Source organism: Acipenser ruthenus, chromosome 13 (genome assembly GCF_902713425.1).
Source record: "Acipenser ruthenus chromosome 13, fAciRut3.2 maternal haplotype, whole genome shotgun sequence".
NCBI classification, from domain to species: Eukaryota; Metazoa; Chordata; class Actinopteri; order Acipenseriformes; family Acipenseridae; genus Acipenser; species Acipenser ruthenus.
In genome coordinates, this window is record NC_081201.1 from 9,416,752 (window position 1) to 9,438,940 (window position 22,189).

General features: G+C 38.2%; 1 protein-coding gene across 6 annotated transcripts in view; it reads right to left on the reverse strand.

Annotated features, from left to right (window-relative positions):
* Nucleotides 1–614: 614 nt before the first annotated feature.
* LOC117418172 (SUN domain-containing protein 1) overlaps nt 615–22,189 on the reverse strand; it is a 34,171-nt gene continuing 12,596 nt past the window's right edge. For 3 of the 6 annotated variants that reach the window (XM_034925891.2, XM_059035629.1, XM_034030838.3), the window contains 21 exons: nt 19,558–19,737; nt 18,846–19,036; nt 17,449–17,475; nt 17,159–17,350; nt 16,112–16,234; nt 15,477–15,557; nt 14,305–14,412; nt 13,661–13,759; nt 12,560–12,653; nt 11,904–11,962; nt 11,278–11,444; nt 9,630–9,890; nt 7,842–7,928; nt 7,648–7,685; nt 7,327–7,465; nt 6,523–6,777; nt 5,448–5,532; nt 4,529–4,644; nt 3,197–3,364; nt 2,764–2,856; nt 615–2,030 (listed from right to left, as the gene is read on the reverse strand). In XM_034925891.2, the coding sequence (XP_034781782.2) occupies nt 1,914–2,030; nt 2,764–2,856; nt 3,197–3,364; nt 4,529–4,644; nt 5,448–5,532; nt 6,523–6,777; nt 7,327–7,465; nt 7,648–7,685; nt 7,842–7,928; nt 9,630–9,890; nt 11,278–11,444; nt 11,904–11,962; nt 12,560–12,653; nt 13,661–13,759; nt 14,305–14,412; nt 15,477–15,557; nt 16,112–16,234; nt 17,159–17,350; nt 17,449–17,475; nt 18,846–19,036; nt 19,558–19,664 (2,607 nt within the window). In that variant the 5' untranslated portion in view covers nt 19,665–19,737 and the 3' untranslated portion in view covers nt 615–1,913. The remainder of the gene's footprint in view (nt 2,031–2,763; nt 2,857–3,196; nt 3,365–4,528; nt 4,645–5,447; nt 5,533–6,522; nt 6,778–7,326; nt 7,466–7,647; nt 7,686–7,841; nt 7,929–9,629; nt 9,891–11,277; nt 11,445–11,903; nt 11,963–12,559; nt 12,654–13,660; nt 13,760–14,304; nt 14,413–15,476; nt 15,558–16,111; nt 16,235–17,158; nt 17,351–17,448; nt 17,476–18,845; nt 19,037–19,557; nt 19,738–22,189) is intronic. The other 3 variants (XM_034030840.3, XM_034030841.3, XM_034030843.3) reach the window with 3 other exon arrangements.

Sequence of the window (22,189 nt, forward strand, 5' to 3'; positions counted from 1 at the left end):
ATAGCTTTAATAAAGATTAGTCGCTTAAACTCATTTGTACGTTCCGATTGTCAATGAAAAATTAAGGCTTGGACAATTTAAAAGCCCATTTAGTTGCACAGAAAAAAACTACATTAAATCAATTTTATATTAACACGTTTCTCAGTGATTGAGATACACGAATGGCTTGACAGGTATTAATTGAATTCTTAAAAGGAGTATATAAGTTGGGGTAAAACACCACAAAATCAGAACCCCTAGTTATTGATAGAACAGGATATAAATTTTGCACAAACTGACGCCAGGCAATTGAACACAAAACAGAAGCCTAAAAATAATTAGCAGAGTCAAAGACACCTGCACAGACTCTTCAAACTTAATTCACACCTTCATTGTGACCAGTGAGGAAACATTTATATTTTTGTCTTGAGCATAAAGCACAGAATCTCTTTGATATTCTCCATAATATAACATATTGAAAAAAAAAATGTGAAGACTAGTTATTGGAGAAGTCAAAATGGATGACCCTCCCTTCCTCAAGTTCAGCCCTTTATGTGTAATGAATGAGTTTGTCTGAAATGCATACAAACACAAAAGACCATGTATTACTTGTTTTAAATATTACACGCACCAGCTCTCAAAAATTAAACTCTTTATTTGAACCTTTCCATAGCGGTTTGTCAATCTTACAACAGCAAAAAATAAAACGATCTGAAAGACAGACAAGAGATTGAAAAGATCTTGAAAAATACATTGCACAAAGTCCTTATCCTTGTTCTTCAAAAATAAATAGTGTTATATTTCCTATCCCCAAAATTCTTATAAAACTTGGCTGTACAGCAGATATCTGTCATTCTTATAAGCAAACTCTTTACATATACGCTCTACAAACCAACAACTCACTACTTCAAAAGACAGTGATTTTTCACCATTTGATTTTGTACAAATTTCTAGGACTGTTGTGCAATACACATTTATATAACAAGTCAAAACTGTGTCCTTCAGCCTTTAAGTTTATATAAAAAAAAAACGGGGTACATTCTGACCAACACAGACACACTTTAAAAAGACAAAGCACTATTAATGGAATATACAAAAAAAAAAAAAAGTAACAAATCTGGCCTTTACTGGAAAACTATAACTATAAAATCACAGTACTATGGCAGCCTGCATTTTATTGTTGGTCTTCCTGGAGCCTTTTACTGGTGACAAAACTTTATACAGGCCACCAGCTTATTTTAAAACTAGTGAACCACAGCTGTAGTAGGGTTACAGATATCACAAATAAAACTGTATGCATTACAAGAGATGGTTAAAGTGATCAGTAGTATTAACAGTAAGTATTGGGGGGAAGAGTATCATGGTCTCCTCAATCTCCTGTCTTATACACTTTCTGGCAGAAGTACATATTTTGCATTTCTCTACTAGTACAGGTCTTGGTATATGCAGCCATTTCCAATATAAACCTTATTTAAATGTTACATTCTCTGGCAATAGAATGCCCAGCTGCCACACAGAGATCATTGAAAACCAAACACACATAAGCAGTGCACACGGGTACTGAGCTTGAAACCAGGTAGTGGTTAAGTGTATCCCTTTGAAAAGTGGTAGAGGGATGAGCTATGGGGATTGGAGGGGTCTTTTAAACATTGTAGTCCTTTGCACCACTACCCCCCTACCGCTACTTTAACTAACAGACCGAGTGCCATGCAGCTTTCAGTAGAGAAGTAAGTGCCAGTAAATGGACCATGATAGGAGTTAACCTAGCTTCATATAGCAAATTTAGCCATTTTTTCCTTTACAAAAGCTGGTTCATATTCTTGCATATAAACATTTCTTCTGTAGTTTTCCTCCCAGTGTCCAGAAATATAAATCTCTGTTCTTCCAGTATATTCAGAAAACAAATATACAAAAAAGAGGAAGTCCAGGGCTGTTTATTCTAGACGAGGCTCCCCGTGCACTCTGAAGCGATAGAGGCAGGTGTACTCAGGGTGTCCCCAGTTGGAAAGCACTTTCATTTCTATTACCTGATAAGCTTTGTCATTTTCTTCCTGCAAAGCAGAACAGAACATGTTAAACAGCAGTCATGTCTAAACATCTTAATGTGCATATGCATTGCATTTTACATCTCTACAAGTCCGTAGTTTGAATTCAGAAGATCCAGGTTTTCACGAGACAGCAGGTAGTTAAAGCTAGCAGCATGCTGGGAAGTATCGGCATTTAAAACACGCAAGCAGAGGTCAGTACTCTCATACAATGCACACTTTCTGATCTGGTCTGTCTAAAACCAAGATGGTTCAACAGGTCACAAGGGCAAACGCAGTACTTAAACTTTGTATTTTGAAAATCTGACATAAGATGTGTCAGTCGTTAAACTTTGGGAAAATAAATGGAAACTACAGAAGCATTAATTGAACAGAGAAGTTCCCCTTTCAATGCTAGATTTAAAAATGTAAGAAAATGAATGGACGTGAAAGACTGAAGGAAACCTGGAGGTTATACTTGCAACAAAAATAAACTCAAAAAGAACAGCTTCAGTTGGCAAATTGTATATCTGCATTTGGGTTCCATCAGTATTTTAGATGGAATATATAACTAGCACTATATATGCTTCACTTGTGTTATGACTATTCATCTCCTCCTCAGAGGAATGTGTGTGGTGTGCCTTAAATACCATATACACTTCTGCCTCCTCAATATGTGAAAGACAATTCCTAGCCGGGCATTGATTCATGTTGGAATCTTGCTTCAAGAGGAATGCTGTAATCTTGCCCTCGCACTTACCTGAATGGGAAAAGTCTGAAGTGAATCTCCGTCTTCATTGTATGTGTACCGTCCCAGTAGCTTCCCTTCCTCCTGGTACTCCTCTTCTAACCCCTACAAATAGTCAAGAACCTCAAATAAATAGTTGCACAAACACTCAAGCAAACTAACTCATTGTATTCCCTCCCAGACATCAAGCTTGGTTATTATGTGTTACACAGTTATGTTTTAGAGACAGAAACAGAATATTTACTCTTTGTAATAACTAGATAAAGTATTAGATACATCTTTGATAGAAAAGTTACCCATTTGTAATGAATCGGACTTGTGATTGTATTCAATGACAGCCAAAGTGGGGATATACATTTCACAGGGATGCACTGAGTAACTTTCATGCTTTCTAACACTGTTTAAAAGTGCTCTGTTAATCTGGTTGGCAGTGTTATTAACTTACATAGACAGTGAAATCCTTGGGTGCGCTGTTGATGCTGCCGGTGGGAGACAGTGACTTGGGGATGTGCTCCAAGGAGAATGAGGTGGGGTAGACCAAGAAAGAGAGACGGATTACCAGGTAACCCTGGGATCCTTTAAAAGCCCAACAGTTTCCAGGGTGAACATCAGGCTGGAAAAGAGAAATGGAAAAAATATATATATATATATATATATATATATATATATATATATATAAATGATATCCATCCATCTATACAGGCTAACCTCACTATAACAAACCCTTTTTATAACAAACACTGATTTTTTCAATGTAAATTAGTCCTACAGAACGACCGCGTACAGGATCGACACTGATACACCGATCTCAGTACTGACTGACACTGAACTTTTTCCAGTGTCAAGTGTGTTATTCTCTCAGTGAAAACAAAGACTATGGTTGACTAATTCAAAGATGACCTATTGTAGTACAAATCATGTATGACGAATGCAATCATTGCCTGTCTCATCTTCACACAAACTGCAACCAGGCAACGGGTGTGAGGAGCAACCTACGATGGAAAGTTCCTTCAAGAGAAAGGACATGTAATTACTGTATTCAGCATGTAAGTGTACATTCTTTCCTTTTTCATTTCTTTAGTTTTCTTTTAAACATACCTGAAGCAGGGAGATTGCCCTGCACAGGGGGGATTATTGTTGGTGTAATTTATATGTGGAAACAGGTTTGTTTTGTGTGGTTTTTGGAGTCGTTATGTTTGATCAAATGATTGTTTACAGACTGCAACACATGATACTTGAAGGAAATGCCCAGCCAAGGCCGAATGAAGCAGGAGTCGTCATAAGAATACCGGCTCATAAGTACATTAGTTTAGGGGATATTGATCCCAAGTAATGTATGTGAGGTCTGTGAAGTGCAGGAACGCTTTGAGTAGGAGGGGCTGTGTATCACATCAGTCTATGGGAGACAGGCTTGGAACACAGGAGCTGCTGGTGATTGGCCGTGGAGTGGGACTAACTGGGGCTATAGACCAGTGACAGGTGGAGTGTTTGTCGTGAAGCAGACAGAGAAGCGAATAAACAGACAGAATTAAAGAAAAAAAAAACTTGAGGATCTGATTAACTTTTCATGTCGGGTTGATTTGGAATAAAAGCTCAGTTTGGGATTCTTGCATGTTGGATTAAGATGCCATCAGCAATGTGAAACCAGGCTTATATTGCTGATGGCAGTGCACTAGAAGCCTGGTTTCACAATGCTGATTGGAGCAAGACAAAGATAAAAGCGGTCCTATAAAAAGGCAGGCCACTTGTTTATGTAATTTCCTCATTTCCAACACACCTGTATTATTACTCTGGGAGACTGGGAAAAATACCAAAGTGGGATTCCAAAAAGGCTCATCAGGGCAGTCTTGGTTTCGTAGGTTTCGGAGCAGCGAGTGCTCAAGATGCTACCACCTGCAAAATAATGTCTAGTTACTGTAGAGATACAAAGACGCCCACAAGCAATTGTATCTGTTTCTGGAATCGCAGATCACACACCAGTGTGAAACCGCATCTATAAATCTCACGGGGGGGGGGGGGGGGGGGGGGGGGGTTGGGGGGGTTTAAAAACAATTTGTACATTTGGCCTTTGATCTTTCAGTTTAATTGCCCGACATTCATTTAGCATCTCAAAGCTTGGACTCTGCATCTCAAAGTCTCTTAGTCTGCTATAGTTGGTACATGCAAAAAAAAAAAAATCAGCAGTGCAAATAGCAAATCTGTTGTGCTTCCAGCAATAGAATTGGATCAGTTATATACAGTCTTGCTGCCAAGTCTTAATGCAATGCCCTGTGTGGTATTAGTTTCATTAGGGCATGTGTTCAAGCAGAAGCAGCATATACAGGTTGGTATGCAGTTCGATGCGGCTCTGAAGAAAATAACAAACAATAACAGAATATAATATGTATTGTGCACTATTGGAATAAACAGTGTGATCAGGAGCCTGAATATACAGACTACAATACTGCTATTATAGCAAACTATGAACTGTAACACATGTTTAAACATGGTTACTAGTAACTGGTATTGCTCAATTTGTACATGCACAATGCTCCAATCAGCAGCAAAACACCACAATATATTTTTTGGTATGAATTATATATATTTTATTTATTTATTTTTTAAAATTTTTTGAGAGCTATGGGTAGGAATTGGGGATGTTAAATAAATACAAAAGGCTTTGTCCATTTTAATTCAACATGTTTAAAAACAATTACCTCCAGATTCCAAGGCATAATCCACCAAGCCAGTCTTGTCTTGAGAGTACAGCCTCAGTGCATTCTTCACAATCACACGCACTTGCTGTGAAGAAAATAAAAATTGAATTGAATACACACACATATACATACATGGCAACACTTTATATTGCGTGGCATAAATTAATATTAAATAGATATGCAATTGTGTATTTAATAGATATTCAATTTACGTTCAATTATTCCTTGTTACTTTCCATTAACATTTAAGTCAGATTAACTGTATTTTCAATAAAGCACATGTAAACAATGGGAAATTATTACATATTTTCGAGGGTAACAAAACGTAATATAAATGGACATGATATGCAATTACATTTTCAATCGACATTTGGTTAACATTTAGCAAGAAACCAGATATGGCATATTTATTAAAGATTAATTTAATAATTTAATATGCAATTGCATATCTATTTAATATATTAATTTATGCCACGCAATAAAGTGTTATATATATATAAAGGTATACATCTTTAAACCAAGAAGCATTCTTGAAGTGTATAATCCTGCCCAGTTTTTCTATTCACTCCGACTCAGCACTAGTAGGACACCCTTAATATGTTTCTGCTCAATGTTGAGTCAGGACTTGTTATGGATCAGTGTTTGTAAGATCACTCATATACCACAAGAACTAGAATTACGCAAAATCCATTGCATAAAACTCTACAATGTACTCAATGGTGTTGTAATCACAGTCAAGCCAAGCAGCTGGATCTCTGGCCCTACTTCAATCTGCAATCATTAAAATATCCCAAATCACTCCCAGCCTGTATAATTATACCACGTTAATTATTATTATTATTTTTTTTAATCCACGCTATATATATATATATATATATATATATATATATATATATATATATATATATATATATATATATATATATATATATATATATTTTTTTAAAGCATTTAATGTTGGCAGGACAACTTCTTATACCTCAGAGTTCACATAAACAGCTATAATGTGTTATAGGTTTTAACCCTGACCACTGAAGAGCTCTCGTGTAATGTCTACCCTGTATAGGTACCCTACCTCCTCACTCATTCCAGCAGCCCCTGCATTGTTAACAGCATGTGTAACAACTTGAGCTGTTGGCATTTGTTTCGTCTGACTCTTATACATGGTGATATTCTTCAATATCTTCATCTCCATCTCCATCAGCAATCCCTGGAGGTCGCTTTGCCTCACAAACTGCGTTGACAGCCACTGTAGGAGGGACTCTGACATCTCTTCATCTTTATTTCCAAAAATCAGCAGTTTAACAGATTCCTTAACCTGCGTATCAACCTTAAATAAAAAATAGATATAGAAATGTTTTGCACCAATCATAGAAATCAGTTCACATAATCCAGACACAGGAGTGAATGCAAATAGTTCACAAAAATAAAGACAATGCTCAAGTTCTAGACAACACAGTAAAGCAGTCTAGCTGAAAGCGCATTGCATTCCCTAGCAAACCTATCGCAGCCGAACGATACTTAAACAATTTTACATTGTAGCCTCCCCCCTCACGCGGGTGCTAGTTACTTGTTCAGTTTCTAAAATGGTTTACAAAACAGAGTCATTTTGTTTGATCCTTCATACAGATCAGGAAGTTCACACGAGAGAAGTCCTCGCCAGGCTTGTAAGTGCTCATGTTAATATTTATGTAATACTTGGAAATGCCTCTGGCTCTCACTTGAAAGTGGAATTCTGACCTACTGACCCTACTTTTTGGAAGTATTCCTTGCCATAAACTCCAAGCAGACCTTTCTGGTTATGAGTCACTTTTTTTCAAGGTAGCTGCTGGTAGTCCTGTGTGAACACAATATAACACGAGGTTCTCCTGAAACCCACCGTCTCTCTAATGCAATCCATTCTCGCACAGACGGGTGGAGAGCTCTGCACTCGGAGCAGATCTGCCTTGATGTGACTCAGCTCCAGCTCCAAGCGCTTCACCTCAGACAGCAGGGAGCTTTGCTCTTCACTCTGGCCACTAAAAACAAAGACTGAAAGCGGTTACAATGCAATTTGTTTTTATACCGAGCACAGTGCACCATTCTAGTCTTTGAAACTCTGCGTAAATCTAGCGTCACAGACCTTGTGATTTTGGAATATTAGCTTTTCAATTGTTAAGAGTTTTCCATGTAGTCATAAATAGCAAATGAAAACACGTACCCAACAGTGGTGGCTTTGGTGTATTCTTGTTTCTGCTCCTAAAAATCAAAATGGGAGCGAAGTGAATGAAGAAAGAATCTCATCATACATTTAAATACAGTACAAAACAAAAAAAATAAAATCGCTTTTGCTACAATTCTAGAACTAATTTGCCCACACTTCCCACAAAACAAGTAGTAAGATTTTGTCTGTACCTCTGTTTTGGCAGCAATTATCTGAAGGAGTTTTTCCAGTTCAGTGATGCGTGATTCATGGCCCTGGTGCAACATCAAAAACTCATTCTACAAAAACAAATGAGATTGCATGTGTAAAAGAAAAACACACACACATGCATAACATAACATATTCAAATGCATTTTCAATCTAGTATTCTTTTGAGCCACAACTAGATTCAACTGAGGTGTGAAAAGATTTTAAAATGTGGTTTGGTTAAAAAGTGCACAGGTCAGAAACTGTTTACAGAGAGGCCCACAATAAAGAGAAGACATGAATCATTTGTATCCATTTATTAAAAGGAAAACAGTCCTGTGGTCTCTATTTCTACAACTCAGAGAAAATAACTAACAGCTGCTTCAAGGGCTGGCAAAGACCCAAGTCTAAAATCTCCATAAAGAGTCCTAGCATCAGCTCTAGCATCAGGGAAGGAAATTCCCCCAGCCAAAAGCAAAAGCCAGCTTGCCAACCTAAAAGACACCCCAGAGAGAATAGTGAATTTGAAAACAGGGTGAAGAGGAGAATTCAAACATTCTATTTGGCCTTTGGTTCTAGATTACTAACACACCCTTTTACAAGCAGAACTACGATCAGGATTCAAATCAAACATACAAAGACAACATCAACATGAACACAGGTCACTTTTACACCTGTGTTTCAGTAATATCCTAGATCAGTGGTTCTCAAAATGTGTCATAGTGAGCCTCCCGGAGCTATGAACAAAATAACTGTGCCTCCCCAGTTTACTAAAACAATATAACAAATTGAAAATCCTGTATGTTGCCAAAAAATGAATAAAAAAGTAGAAGGGATTTGATCAATATAAAGCAGTATGAGTTTCAGCAGTATTAATTCAAAAACAGTACAAATGGAAGCAGCTAAAATAATTTTTTTATTTTTTTTTGTCCTGTTAACTTTCTTATCTTAGTGGGTTTTAATGTAACTTCAAAATTGCTGCTTTTGTATTGTGTATACTGGTTGTTTAAATCAATTATTTAAATGGTCTGATTGTTACAGTTGTATGTGTGACATGCTATACAAATGTAGTGTGGTTTGTTCTTTTGTCTGCTATGTACTGTACAGTGCTTTACTATACTTTTGTATAAAAAGCGCTATATAAATGCAATAAATAACGAAATAAACTAATTGCGCTTCCTGTGAAAAGACTTTGAGTTTAGATACTAAGGTAGGGTTGTTGTGTTTCGAGATGCCGGTGTAGCTTGCAGGGCTGCATGCTGTGCTTTGTCAGTATTTCTCCACACATTTGAGGCCTTGTTGCACCGCTGGACCATGTAAAGCCCAGTTTTAAATTTGCTTCGTCATATTTTCAGCTTCTGCATTTTGCTGGAACCTCCGCAGCTGCCCTCACTTCGGTTTGTGTTGTATGTTTTTCTCCCTTTATCACAAAACAATCAATTTCTCATTAAAAGCTGTTTCTCACTACGATACTGTTTTTAAGTTTACTTGGGGGGGATGGGGAGGGGGGGAACCACGCAACGTACGTGTGACGTATCACAGTTGCTAAGGAACATTAGCATGTTAAACAAAAGCTTTTTGCGTTATTTTATTTGTTATTTTGAAATATAATACATTTAAAATATATAATAATTTGTAATTTTTTTTCAAATCATCCAACCTCTCCAAAAAAAAAAAAGACGCACAGCTCGCGCCTCCCTTGACACCTTGCCACGCCTCCCTTGGGAGGCACGCCCCATCGTTTGAGAACCGCTGTCCTTGATCACACAGCAGTCACAGATGTATAGATGTACCTGTGACTGATCTGTCCCTTCTCGTCGCAGCTCTTCTTCCAGGCTGCTCACATGTTGGTTGAAGAGATTATTGATCCACACAGACATGCCCTCTTTATTGCTCATCTGAGCGACCTGTTCCTGGAGTTGGTGAAACAGCTCCACGACTCGACCGTGCCTCTCGTCATACTGCTGGCTGCTTCGGTCACACCTGTCAGACAGCAGAGCCAGCTGTCTTTCCAAATCAACCATGCGGCCAGAATCAAAGAAGTGTGCCCCACTCTGCAACACAGAACAAGCCATTCATTCAGTAAAATGGTTCAGCTGCTGTTGAACAGAGCATACAAGTATTCATTACATTTACTACTTCAAATCTGTGGCACAAACAGATCGTAGAGAACTGCATCTGCACTGGAGGTGTAGCCCTGAATACCGCATGTGTCATGCAATCTGTACACATCCTCTACTTCATAACAATGTATGTGGGCATGATTGACACAAAACTTATAGATGCAACAATGAATCGATTAATTGGTTATTGACCTCCATGGCTTATTTTGTCAGCCTCAAACATTGCTTGATTAATCGCCTTGCATTTTATATAAGATAGAGAGATAGATAGAGAGATAGAGAGAGAGATAGAGAGATAGAGAGATAGATAGATAGATAGATAGATAGATAGATAGATATATCTATAAAAATGGATGAAGGTTATATTTGCATCCCGAGCCATTCTAAAAAAAAAATAATAATAAAGAAAAAGGCATAATACCACAATAGTGACATTAGTGATAATTCCTCTAGAGGAAAATATACTTGAACTTTGGCCCATTCGACTCCGAGACCACTTTCAATTCAAACACAAAAAGTCTTGTTTTCAGTACAGTACAGAAATGTCAACAAAATGAGTGTTAAAAAATAAATAAAATGATGTAAAGCTGGTACATTCGTATCTCGGAGAAACGGATAACGAAATAGAACGTCTATACAGCACTGAAACCTTATGTTTAAAAAAAACTAACTGTACTGCTGAACCTTGTCTTCTTTAATATTAGCATCACAAGGGTATCCATGTATTATAAAAAATAATAGATGGGCTTCTTCAGCGAGTTACAGGAAAACAATTCCATCTCTGGTTTCTGTGACAGTTTATAAACTCGACCTTCGCTCTCGTAATTTATGTCGTCACAGAAACCCTAGATGGAATTATTTTCCTGTAACTCACTGAAGCCCCTCTATTAAGTTGTATTTGAAAGCTATCATCTACATGTTTCTTTGCCTTTTAATAATAAAGTTAATTTAATACATTACTATGTATGACATGAAATGCATGTTTTCAGTTGTATCTAAAGGCTTTTGTGAAGACTCTACATATTTGCTTCTTGTGTTTGAACAATAAAGTGTTTGATTGCCTGTCCAATATTCCAATAGAATATCTGTTGCACCTTTAATGCACCTCTGACTGCAGCCAATGTGCCCAATCTTAGGCAAGACAACAGAAAACATTGGTTGTTCGATGCAATTGCTAAAGTAAACAGGTCCCTCCTTGACAAGGTGCAATAAATATACAAAATTGGTCTAGACAGAACTAGGGTTACAACTGACTTAAATCAACTCAAGAGTGCGTGTGTTTTCAATGACACTGCAGACAGGTAATTGGTAACTCCACCTGTGAAGCATGGTGAAGGGACTCTGTACTTGGTTGCACATTGCCAGTGGCTACAGGCTCCTCCACTGGTGTGGATGACGTTGCATCTTCCAGTGAAGCCTGCATCTCAGACCTGCTTAACACTGGTAGCAACGACAACCAGCTGGCTGGGCCAAAGTACCACAAACCTAGGAAATATCATACCATTAGTACATCAAGAGCAACACAAAGGTTCAAAATGTGAACAGCAAGTGACAAGCATAAAATGAATGTAATGCCATTTGAAACTACTTTGCATGTTCTAATTCTATCAATTACTTTACAACTATGGAAAAAGCACTTACAGTAGTTCAATAAAATTCTATAGACTTGTCTGCTTACGATGCACTAGCGTTGAACTATACCTGCTCCTTTTTTTGAACTGAAGCAAAAATGAAATCAGTACTTGATACCAAGTAATAGTTTAAACCCACTCTACACCCAGCAGTCTGCTACTACAGATGCTTGCATTCCTGATCATCTGAATAGAAACTCATTTGCCCAATTTCTGCAGTAAATCCAAGTTTATGGTCTTACAATCCATTGTGAATAGAGACTAAGAGCTGTCAATGCTGGGTGTAAAGTAAAGTAAAGCCTGGATCACCTACCAAGCAACAGCAAGAAGGGAATCAACAGCACCAAGAGCTTGTATAGTTTCGGAAGGTACCTAAAACAAATAACCCTTACTTAATATACTGACAATTTCACAATCAAGTGAACAGTCAGTTCCAATGCCCTTTTAATCAATTCCAATTCCTTCAAAAGGAAATGGATTTGGAATTGAAACAATTAATTGACCCCAACCATACTTGCATATTATACTGCTCACAAAAAGTTAAGCATAATCAAAATCAATGAGGGCGCACGTGAAAACCCAAATGTAATCCTAATGTTTTGTAGTGAATTCTTTGAAAGGAATATTTCACATAGAATCTCGATGAAGTTGGGATCAAATTATCTTAACAATACCAATCAATATGCGGGTGGGTGCAAGGGTTGCATCATTGTTCAGTTAATAGCGGGTTGGACTCCTCTAGCAGCAATGACGCACACATGGATGCTTTTAGCAACTCATTCGTGGAAACAAAGCATTACAAACAAAGCATCTATAATAAACATGCAATAAAATAGGGAAAAGCTTTTTCTTGGTTTCTTGGTTCACACCACTCAGCAATGAATCCATACACATTGCATAGCAACTCCCTACATTTCACAAAGCTCCTAATCTGCACTGTGATCAGAGAAGATAGGCAGCACAACGTACCTTGTCAGGACAAACACATTGAGGAGGGACATCAATGTAACAAGCTGGTACCATCCAGTCCCCAGCCACCACACGGCCCCAGACACTGCCTTCCCTGAGAAAAGGAACATTAAAATGTTTAAATAAAGAAATAGAAAAATACTTCACTCAGAGACTGGGAGGGGGGCAGCAGAGACGCTTGCAAATCCTCAGGATTATGTATTACATAAAACGATGCAGTGGAGGAGGAAAACAAAAAACAAAAAAAAACAAACACAGCATGACTAGTAAAAACAAATCCAGAAGTGGAATTCTAGACAATGCTGGACAGCTACAGCAGAAACAGAGCAAGAAGTAGTCACTATCAGCCTTAAACACAACAAGAGACACAGGAAAGATGGATAAGCAGACAGGAAGTCAAATTCAGTCTTGATGGATGTACAGTAAATACGCTTATGTTAACTGAGTAGGCAAGGGTAGAGCAGAGATGAGCATGCTGAATGCGAAGCATGCTGTGGAACAGTTTAGACCCTTCAAAAGCTGCAACCCAAGAACTGTGACACTATTGTTTTAATATTTGCAGAAAATATAAATAAAATATCAAAAGTACATTGACAACATGCATCTTTATAAAAAAAATTGAGCTGGGACAAAGATTCGAACAAACAGTTTAAATTTATTTGGTAGCCAAAATGACCATGTTTGTATTCTTCTATACACACATTATCAAAAGGATCATGCACAAATTATGCACAAAAGATGTAATTGTTTTCCAGCTAATTCTAAGTTAGCCTATGTGTGTTTACATTTTGAAAGAATATTTGAACAGGCTCATCCCAGCACAGTTTTGGCATTGAAAAGTCTGAATCAATTCCAATGTCACCTCTGCTTAAATGTCCTCTGAAGTAAAACAAATCCACTTAAGGAGGAAAGAAAACAAACATCTGAGAAATTAAAAGACACTTGTCTAGGAGACCAGGTTTTAACTTTCCTCAGATTTCATTAAAAAGAATTATGGACTACGAATTAACTTGGAAAAACAGCCGAAAACACAACAGCAGCACTTCTACAAAGAACGGAGGCAGCGATGGTCATGCAGATATCAATAATTCAAAGAATGACCTGGAGATACAATGGCCAACCACAGAACAGACAAAAGCTTCCTGGTCACAAGCCAGCCTGCAGAAGCAACAGTCCGCATTGCCTGGAGCACATAGTACCCTAGAAAGAATAAACGTGAAAAAAATAATTATACGCATCGGGACAGCTGTGTAAAAATGTATATTTAATTATCTGAAACAGAAAAGAACATCAACACTTTAGTATTTAAAATGATCACTTAGGATTACAGTTCAAATTAAAATTAGCCTCAACCTGCATTATATTAAACTAAGGGAGAAGTGGATGTAAGAATAAGGGTGCATTATATAACAGATTCTTCTTTTAAGAATAGACACTCGGACGTCTAAATCTGCACCTATCGGTAGTAAGCATTTGTATAGCTACTTTAATAAACTGGAATATTGTTTTAAGCTTGTTACAGGACCTCATTAAAAGGATTCACGTGTGGGCTGAAGCCTTACAGGAAGTCACCATGCTTCTTTTTCTAAAGGCACACTACACTTTTGAACCACCAAAAAACAATGATGGGTTCATTCTAGTTGAACAGGACTAGCCTCCTAAATTGACAGTATTGAGCAGGATTTCTATTGAGAGACAGGGCTCTTGCTAGCTGTGACAAACAGAATCACGAGCGGAGAATGAACCTGTGTATGAAAGCATGTGCCATAGCGTCTGTGCGGCACGGTTAAATCTTGAAGACTGCAGGCGGACCTTCTGAGTTTGAAGGTGCTTCTTCCCCTTACAGTCATCACCTGTCGGTTTTGGTAACATTGTTAATAAAATAAAAAAAGGTACATTAGAAATAAAAAGGGAATAAAGTCATGTAAAAGCATCCTCCCATAGTCTGACTACACACATTGAACTTGATGGATACAAGGCCTGTATGATTAACGTGAAAGAGTAAAATCTTTTGAAATGTGTCATTAGATTTCATTCGAAGCATCTGTACTACAGCAACCCCTCCTCCGTGCTGGTCCCCAGTTACTGTTTACCCCAATGCTCTTCCCGTCAGAGAATTTACTAGAGAGTCATTCACTGCAGGGTGGAACCATGTGTTACCTGGAAAGCAAATGGGGAATGCATGAAGTGGGGGACCAATACAGAGGGGGCTGCTCTATAGCGTATATAGAGGGAACCAACCCTTTAATAAAATCACATTCACCACATCTTGGAGTTGGTTTGTCTCAATGATTCAAATATGTTTAAAGGACATTCTTTTTTTTTTTTTTAAAGTTACACATTTTAAAAAACTGAGTACAAAAATGATGTTGACTATTATTGTTATGTGCAATATTATGGAGCAATTTAAAAACTGGATAAAAACAATTATCCCAATAGGCAGGTAACATGCAGAGATTAAAATCTCCTGTCAGGGAAGTCCTGTCCATGAAGACAGCTGAGTTACATGAAGCTTTACCACAGTAGACTGTGCATGCAAACAACACCATACAAATCAACAACTGCACAGGACCCAACAGCAATGAGATCAGACGGAAAATGGTCACAGCACAAAACATCATGGTACTGGAGATAGACCACGAACACACAAATGTAGACATTTCCTGTACTTTATAAAAAATATATAAATCAACACTTAATAGAATTGTGTGAACAGATTCATTTCAGGTTGATTGTTAAAATAAGTACAGTAAGCTATTTGTATCACACATTCACATCAAAATACAATTCTGAATCGCAGAAGTAGTTTTAAAATAAAAATAAATAAAAACGTCAGTGTATTAATTACATGAACAACAAGTGCCCTACCCCATGCAATTAAAACAGTGGAGCAAAAAAGAAAAAGCTTGTTACTTACACAATGACCCATTTAATCCGAGATGTCCATCACCCGTCATCACATCTTTGACATTCATACTTCCACAAAAACTTGAGTGAGCTGCAACAGAGATAGCAGCGTTAAAGAGGAGTGGTTCAGAGTCAGGGAAGCCGTGGGCCATTCAAACAGCATTAGTATTTGCATGTAGCCAGGAAGACAGGACAGAGAGAGAGACTACTTGTGTACTAGGAAACCCAGAAGTGCTCACCTGCAAAATGGTGATCTTATTTTAAAAAGTATACAGAAAGAAATCAGAAGACACTGCATTATGTTTATTTTGTATGTTAAAATATTTTCACAATAGGTGCAATTTGCTTTTTAAAGCAGTAGTCTGTTTAGGTGGATTGTGATGTAGAGACATGATATCCTCCGGCTAACATCCACATTTCACTGTCAAACTAAACATGATGATACCCGATGCCCCCTAGTGAAGAAAGCAGGGAAACAGTGCAGTTTAATACTGTCCTGATCAGCCACCAACACCATGGATTCAGTGTTTTGAAGCATAGCATGCTCCGCGAGAGCGAGAGAGAGCGAGAGAGAGCGAGAGAGAGCGAGAGCGAGAGAGAGCGAGAGAGGAGAGAGAGAGATGTATATACAGGAGTGTCAGTTACCTTTTGCTTCATACCCAATCTTCAACAGAACATTTTGGATAAGCTGCATTAACAACGACACTATGGATGCTGCAGCATACTTGCTTTTACTCAGAAATTGTTCTCTGAATAAACGGAAGATACCTATTAGAAAAGATTGATTTAAAATGTTTGTTTTCTTCATCCGATCATACTAGTTGGATTTCACTCTTTTTATTTAGTGTTGCATGTATGTTTCACAAGAACTGTTTCTACCTAGTTTTGGTACAAGTATTTTTGGATTGAATAACCCTTTCAAATCAGACGCTGCCTAATCTTGCCAGCAATCTAAGTTATAGCAACGGCAAATCTGTTTGGTTCACTTTGACTGTTGCACCCTGAAGATCTTTTGGAGGGCTTGTGTACATTCAAGACTGAGTCACCCCAAGGTGCATATAGGAATGAATCACTTGGCGTGTACTTTAGGACATGAATCACTTGGCACCTACTACACAATATGCATCTGTCAACAGCTTGGTTCCTGCACTCATCGTGTATTTAATGGCAACCGATATGAAAATGACATTTTTGCAGCATTTCCCTTAGAACCAAAATCTAAATAAATAAGCAGGAACGCCAAAACAGTTAAATGAATCCCAGCTGAAAAACCTGCATTTATCCGAAATGAATGAAAATCCAACAAATTCCATGGCACAACTGAGGTACTGCCTGGCCTGCGTGACAAAGATGCTTAAAATAAAATCTTTCAACGCAAGATGACCCAAGGGGATAAATTATTCATTTTGACAGGCCTCTTGCTACATTGCCCCCTTTACAGCTAGTGCACTTTGAGTGTTTTCAAACTGAAATGTTTTGTTGTCATAGCAACTGAGGTCTAGCGAAACAGCAAGGAGACCTTCTGTTCTACAACTAGATTCATTATTTGACCAAAACAACCATTATATAAAAAAGATAAAAAAGAAAAGTTAGCTTGGATGATTATGAACATCTGAATTATTGCCTCAAAGTAGTGCCTCCCCCCAAAAAGGCTTTGATATCTACGAGGCAGACACTGCAAACACATCTTACTTGACTTCTTGCCCTTGTCCTTGCTGTACACAGTTGTTGAAGAAGCGGTGTGGGAGGGGGAATACACTGTCAGGGCATCCTTCCTGTCAGACAGCATTGTGCTCTCATTGCAGGTATAACCATTGATCACACTGGTCTGCGTCTCAGCCGTAGTGATGTCGCCGTTGGCCATTATCACGGTTGCGTCTGCACCTAACCAGAAAAGCACAATGAATGAGCGCTCGGAGATCATCATCATCTCTAAAAACCCAATGGACATGTAAGAAAAAAAAAAAGAGGAGTGGCCCTACCTTTGAGATCACCCTCCTCATCCAGACCTGTGGAAACAAAGCAAAGACTTAAAACAAATTTCACTGGCGAGACTGCCATTTCAGACACATGGCAAATTAAAAAGCATTGTAAATGTACAGTTTTATTTTACAGCTTACAGATCTTGGGGATAGTCATTTCCAGAGCATTTCTCTGAAAATGTCGAAGTAAAACTGGAATTACAAAACCCCTCAAAGATTTCAAATTTCCCCAATACCTCAATTTAAGCAAAAAATGTTAAATCTAATATTTACATTTGTAAAAACAGTGGAAGTGAACTACACAGTGAGCTGTGCTACTGCTACAGCTATGGCCAAACTTTTTACATCACCCTGCGGAATAATGTTTCATTAACATATTGAATTACATAACGCTTTGTAGTTTTCCATATACTTAACGAAAAACTGACAAATTGTAAATACTGTACTATTATGGCTTACGGTAGACTTCTGCAATATCCTTTTATAGTTTATTTGAGTACATCTAAATTACATTCATATAGTTTGTTTTGTATTATGCCTCAAACCTAAAGTTCTAGGCGATGCAAAACCTTTAGCCATAACTGTAGATAAAACACCATTCTTGGAGCAGAGATCCCCTTGAAAAAGATGCTCGGTTCATGCTCATTTTGACCTTTCAAAATTTCCAATGTATCGGCGTTCCAGCAGCCTGCAGCAGTCTCCAATGCTACTGCAGTAACTGCTGATGTTGGAACCCATTACAGTTTAGATAGGATTACAAACGGCAGAATGTCATGGAGATTTAAGACAGAAGCAGGGCGAAGTGATCAAACTGACAATCATCAAAATCCATGAGTGTGAAGATAAACAGGTTTCAGGTAAATGGTAAATATAATTTCAACAAATCCCAGTTAAGTTTATATATGTACTGGTCATTCTCAGAACAGAAACACTGCCTCGAACCATTCTGATTACAGCTGATTTATCAATGTTCTTAACACCTCAAGATAGGCTATTTAATGTATAGCAATATACAGTGCATTAGGTTAAACACACTGTAAGGCTCTAGAATGCCTACAGCAAAGATAACCAACAACTCAAAAAGCTGAGTTGGTTGTGGAGAAAATGCAAATAGGTTTATGCTTATTTTTATCCCACGCTAATAATGTACTATTGTTACTATATAAATGGCCATGCATATGTAAATTAATGGATCCACCAATTACTACAGCAGTGAGTATAGTAGTTCATGTAGCGTTTAATGGAAGCTACAGAGGAAATCTTCAATCCATAGAGATGGCGTTAAATTCACCACAGAGGTTTAAGAATTTGTATAGTTCCCACTTCGGACACACACATTGCTGTAATTTAATAAAATAGGAAAAACTAAAAAATACTACCGACCCCCAAGCCCTTACCCCAAAAGCTACCCATGAGCGTCCTCTCCTGTATGGAGGAGTCTTCCAGCATGGTGGTCATCAGGGACATGTCACCGGCACAGCTGTGAAAGCTGCTCTGCGTTAATAAACTATGAGACAGGGCTTTCCTGGGAGGGTGCTGAGAAGGCAATGCACACTGCTTGCTTGCACTTATCTGCTGCTTTAGGCTTCTGCAATGAGGGAGAGTTAGATGCATTATTTTCTGTACACACATTTCCAAATAGCATTTAAAAATTCCCCAACTTACATTAACAGTAAACTGCAGAATTTGAAAGAAAGGCCACTACTAATAATTTACTAACTGTCCAACAGAGTACTTAAGAGATGTGGAAAGTGAAATCTAAGTTCTGTAATAAAAACTAAATTACAGGCAAGTATACAGATAGCAGGATCTAGTTTAATGATAGAAACTCTGTATTTGATATGGGGTAAGGTTAATAAAGTAGGTATGTACAGCCCACTGGGAGAAGAAGCCCGATGGATTGAGAGAGATAAAGCGCGACAGTTTTCAAATTTCCCCACGGTTGAGATCATAAAAATAAGGGAATTTAAAGACTTAAACCAATTCCTAAAAATGATTTTAAAACCTGAGGGACAACCCCTTTAAACCTTGACTTACAAATCTGCTGTTGCTGTTGACTGAAATGCATTTGCTGTTGACACAATACCAGAACATGTAAACCTCTCTTACCTGGATTCTTTGTATTTCCCACTGTGGGACATGCTGCTGTTACTGGTGTCCAAGTAGCTGTCATCAGAGTAATGTCCAGTCGTGAGACGCAAACTACGGCGTGACATTTTCGGAGACTCAAAGACTGGGTGCAATTTGTGCTTGTTCTCAAAATCTAAAGCAGTAGAGGAATAGCTTGAACTGCAAAGGAGAGGAGAAAAGAAAATGTGTTTTAGGTGCCGTTACTGTAAAGTCTCACAGCATGCTTAAACAAAAACATTAAAATAGCCAAGTTCAAAAACCTTGTAAGGTAACCCCTCCCCTTGAAAGATCTTAGCAACATGCGGGCAACATGCGACTGGTACAGCCCATGGGCTTTACTGTAAAGACCTGCTTAAAACTGCTCAACCAGAAAAAAACGGTAATCCCTAAAAAATGAGTTAGTCACCTGGGCAACAGAACAGTAGCAATCAAAATCCTGCTGGGGTTATGAAAAATGTTTCATCTCAAAACACAACTGCTCATCTCTTAGCAACTCTTTTGATGATGCATAGGGGAAGGGCCGCTCCTACATTTTGAATTCACAAGTGATGCAACAGAAACACATGTGGGTGGGTCTTGCATTCAGCCTGGAGATATACTGTCAGACAGTTCCACTCTCGTTATCATGGCAGTCTGAGATGCAGTATGCCTTGTTAAAGTACACTGAAACAGCGGATTAGGTTTTGGCTTCATCTTTGCTAGCTAAACTAACCTTATTTATTTTGCTCCATACTATACATGTACTTCAGCATGCAAACCATAATTAACCAGGAGAACTTTATATTAATAATGTTGAGAATTAGGCACAGTCATTTGTATTGGTCTAGTACAGCAACACCAGAAACAAATCAAATTGTAGGCAACCTGGCAGATACAATTACTCAATGAGTAGTTTAATGTACTACAATTTAAGGATATTCAAGGATTATCCAAAATACCAAATCCTCAGGAGGAGTGACTATTGGGAGTGTTAACTGCTCCGGTAACGGGTAAGGGATTAAAAATAGCGCTGGAGGGGCGATTTGCAGAAGAGGCTCAGGATTTAGGAGAGGGGGCTTTTTTTGTTCAAAGCTACATTCAGACATTTCTTTGTTGTTAAGTTTGGTGTGAAATTCTACGCCTCAATTCAATGTCTTTAATGACCTACTGTATTGATGCAAGTCACAGCTTGAAATATTGCCAGAAGTCATGATCAAAAAATACAAGAGTCCACAATTAAAGCTGTCATTCAGAAAAATGACGTACTTTGCTAAATAAAAAGCAAATCTTTTTTAAAATGGCTTTTATGCAGGCAGACTGGATTTCAACTCATTTTAAAACATGTCAAGTAGTTGCAGCACAATCCTTGGATTGCTGTACATGTGCACTGCTCAAGAACCATAAAAACACAGCTTCAGCAGATGGTAATCGGGAAAGACGGCAGATGCAAAATTCACTAGTACAGCAGGCATCCTGTTCAATTATTACACCTATATGACTCAATCTTTTATTGATAGCACACCAGGAAACTCCTCCAAACACTGGAGCCAGTCCTAACCAGAGTATGGGGACATTCTGTGTGCAAGCTTCAGGCTTTCTCAAACACTGCTCAATACAAGGGAATTGGTTTTGGTTATTTTAAAATACAAAACAAACAATGCAGGTCTGATAATGGAAACAATTGCTCCATCTCGTCACCCTTTCACCAACATGGATGCAAGTATGCAATACAGTCGTCTGCTTTCTATTCAGTAGTTATTGATTAACGCGTTATAAAAGTTAATATGGCACACATTAATACTAATCTTGGACTACCTTAACTAAATGAACATTAGGGAGTTGAGGGTTACAGAGGGGAAAAAATCATGGTGAAAATGCTAGCTTGGGAGGGAAGAACTAAGTGCTGGATGGTCAGCTTTTAAAAACAAGGCAAACCAGTTTTAGATACCTGTGTTCCTTTTGTAGAAACATGCCAAAGAAAATGCACAAGGAGAGCTTCAGAATTCTCATTTTCAGTGTTAAGTCCTACAGTCCTCAAAACACCCAAAAAAGAAAGATAATGCAAATTAAAGTGCTTACCATACTCTGATTTACAATGCCTTCCAAATCAAGGGAGGAGAGTTCATTTATTTGTGGGTAGAGAATACGTCTAGGCTAGACAATGGAACGAGGTGGCCGTGTGAATATCTTCCTGTGATTGAAGTTTGTCCGAGAGGTTAAGAACATCCAAAAGCAGCACACTTTGCACTGCACTCCGACTCTATAGGATTATACCTCAAGAGACAGTTATATGCTTTCCCCAAGGGCAGCCCCAACACATGGCTCTCACGCTGCCAACATTCAGCTGACCAGTTACACTGGCTGCCGTGCATCTGTCTTTTTAATCAGATACTGTCACACAACATGGTTACATTCACCAATGGCATGAGGAGCAGCGGGAATCTTTCAAACAAACATGCAACCGTCTCTTCTTGCATAACAGGGCATTCAAAACAAACAGGAAAGCCATATGCAAGGACTTCCTTGTGAACTAACCAAGGTACAGACATATATGGATATTGAATGTCCAAGCTAACAATGAACAGATTTATCAAAGATGCAGTACTGATGATATTTTGTAAGGTTTTGGAGC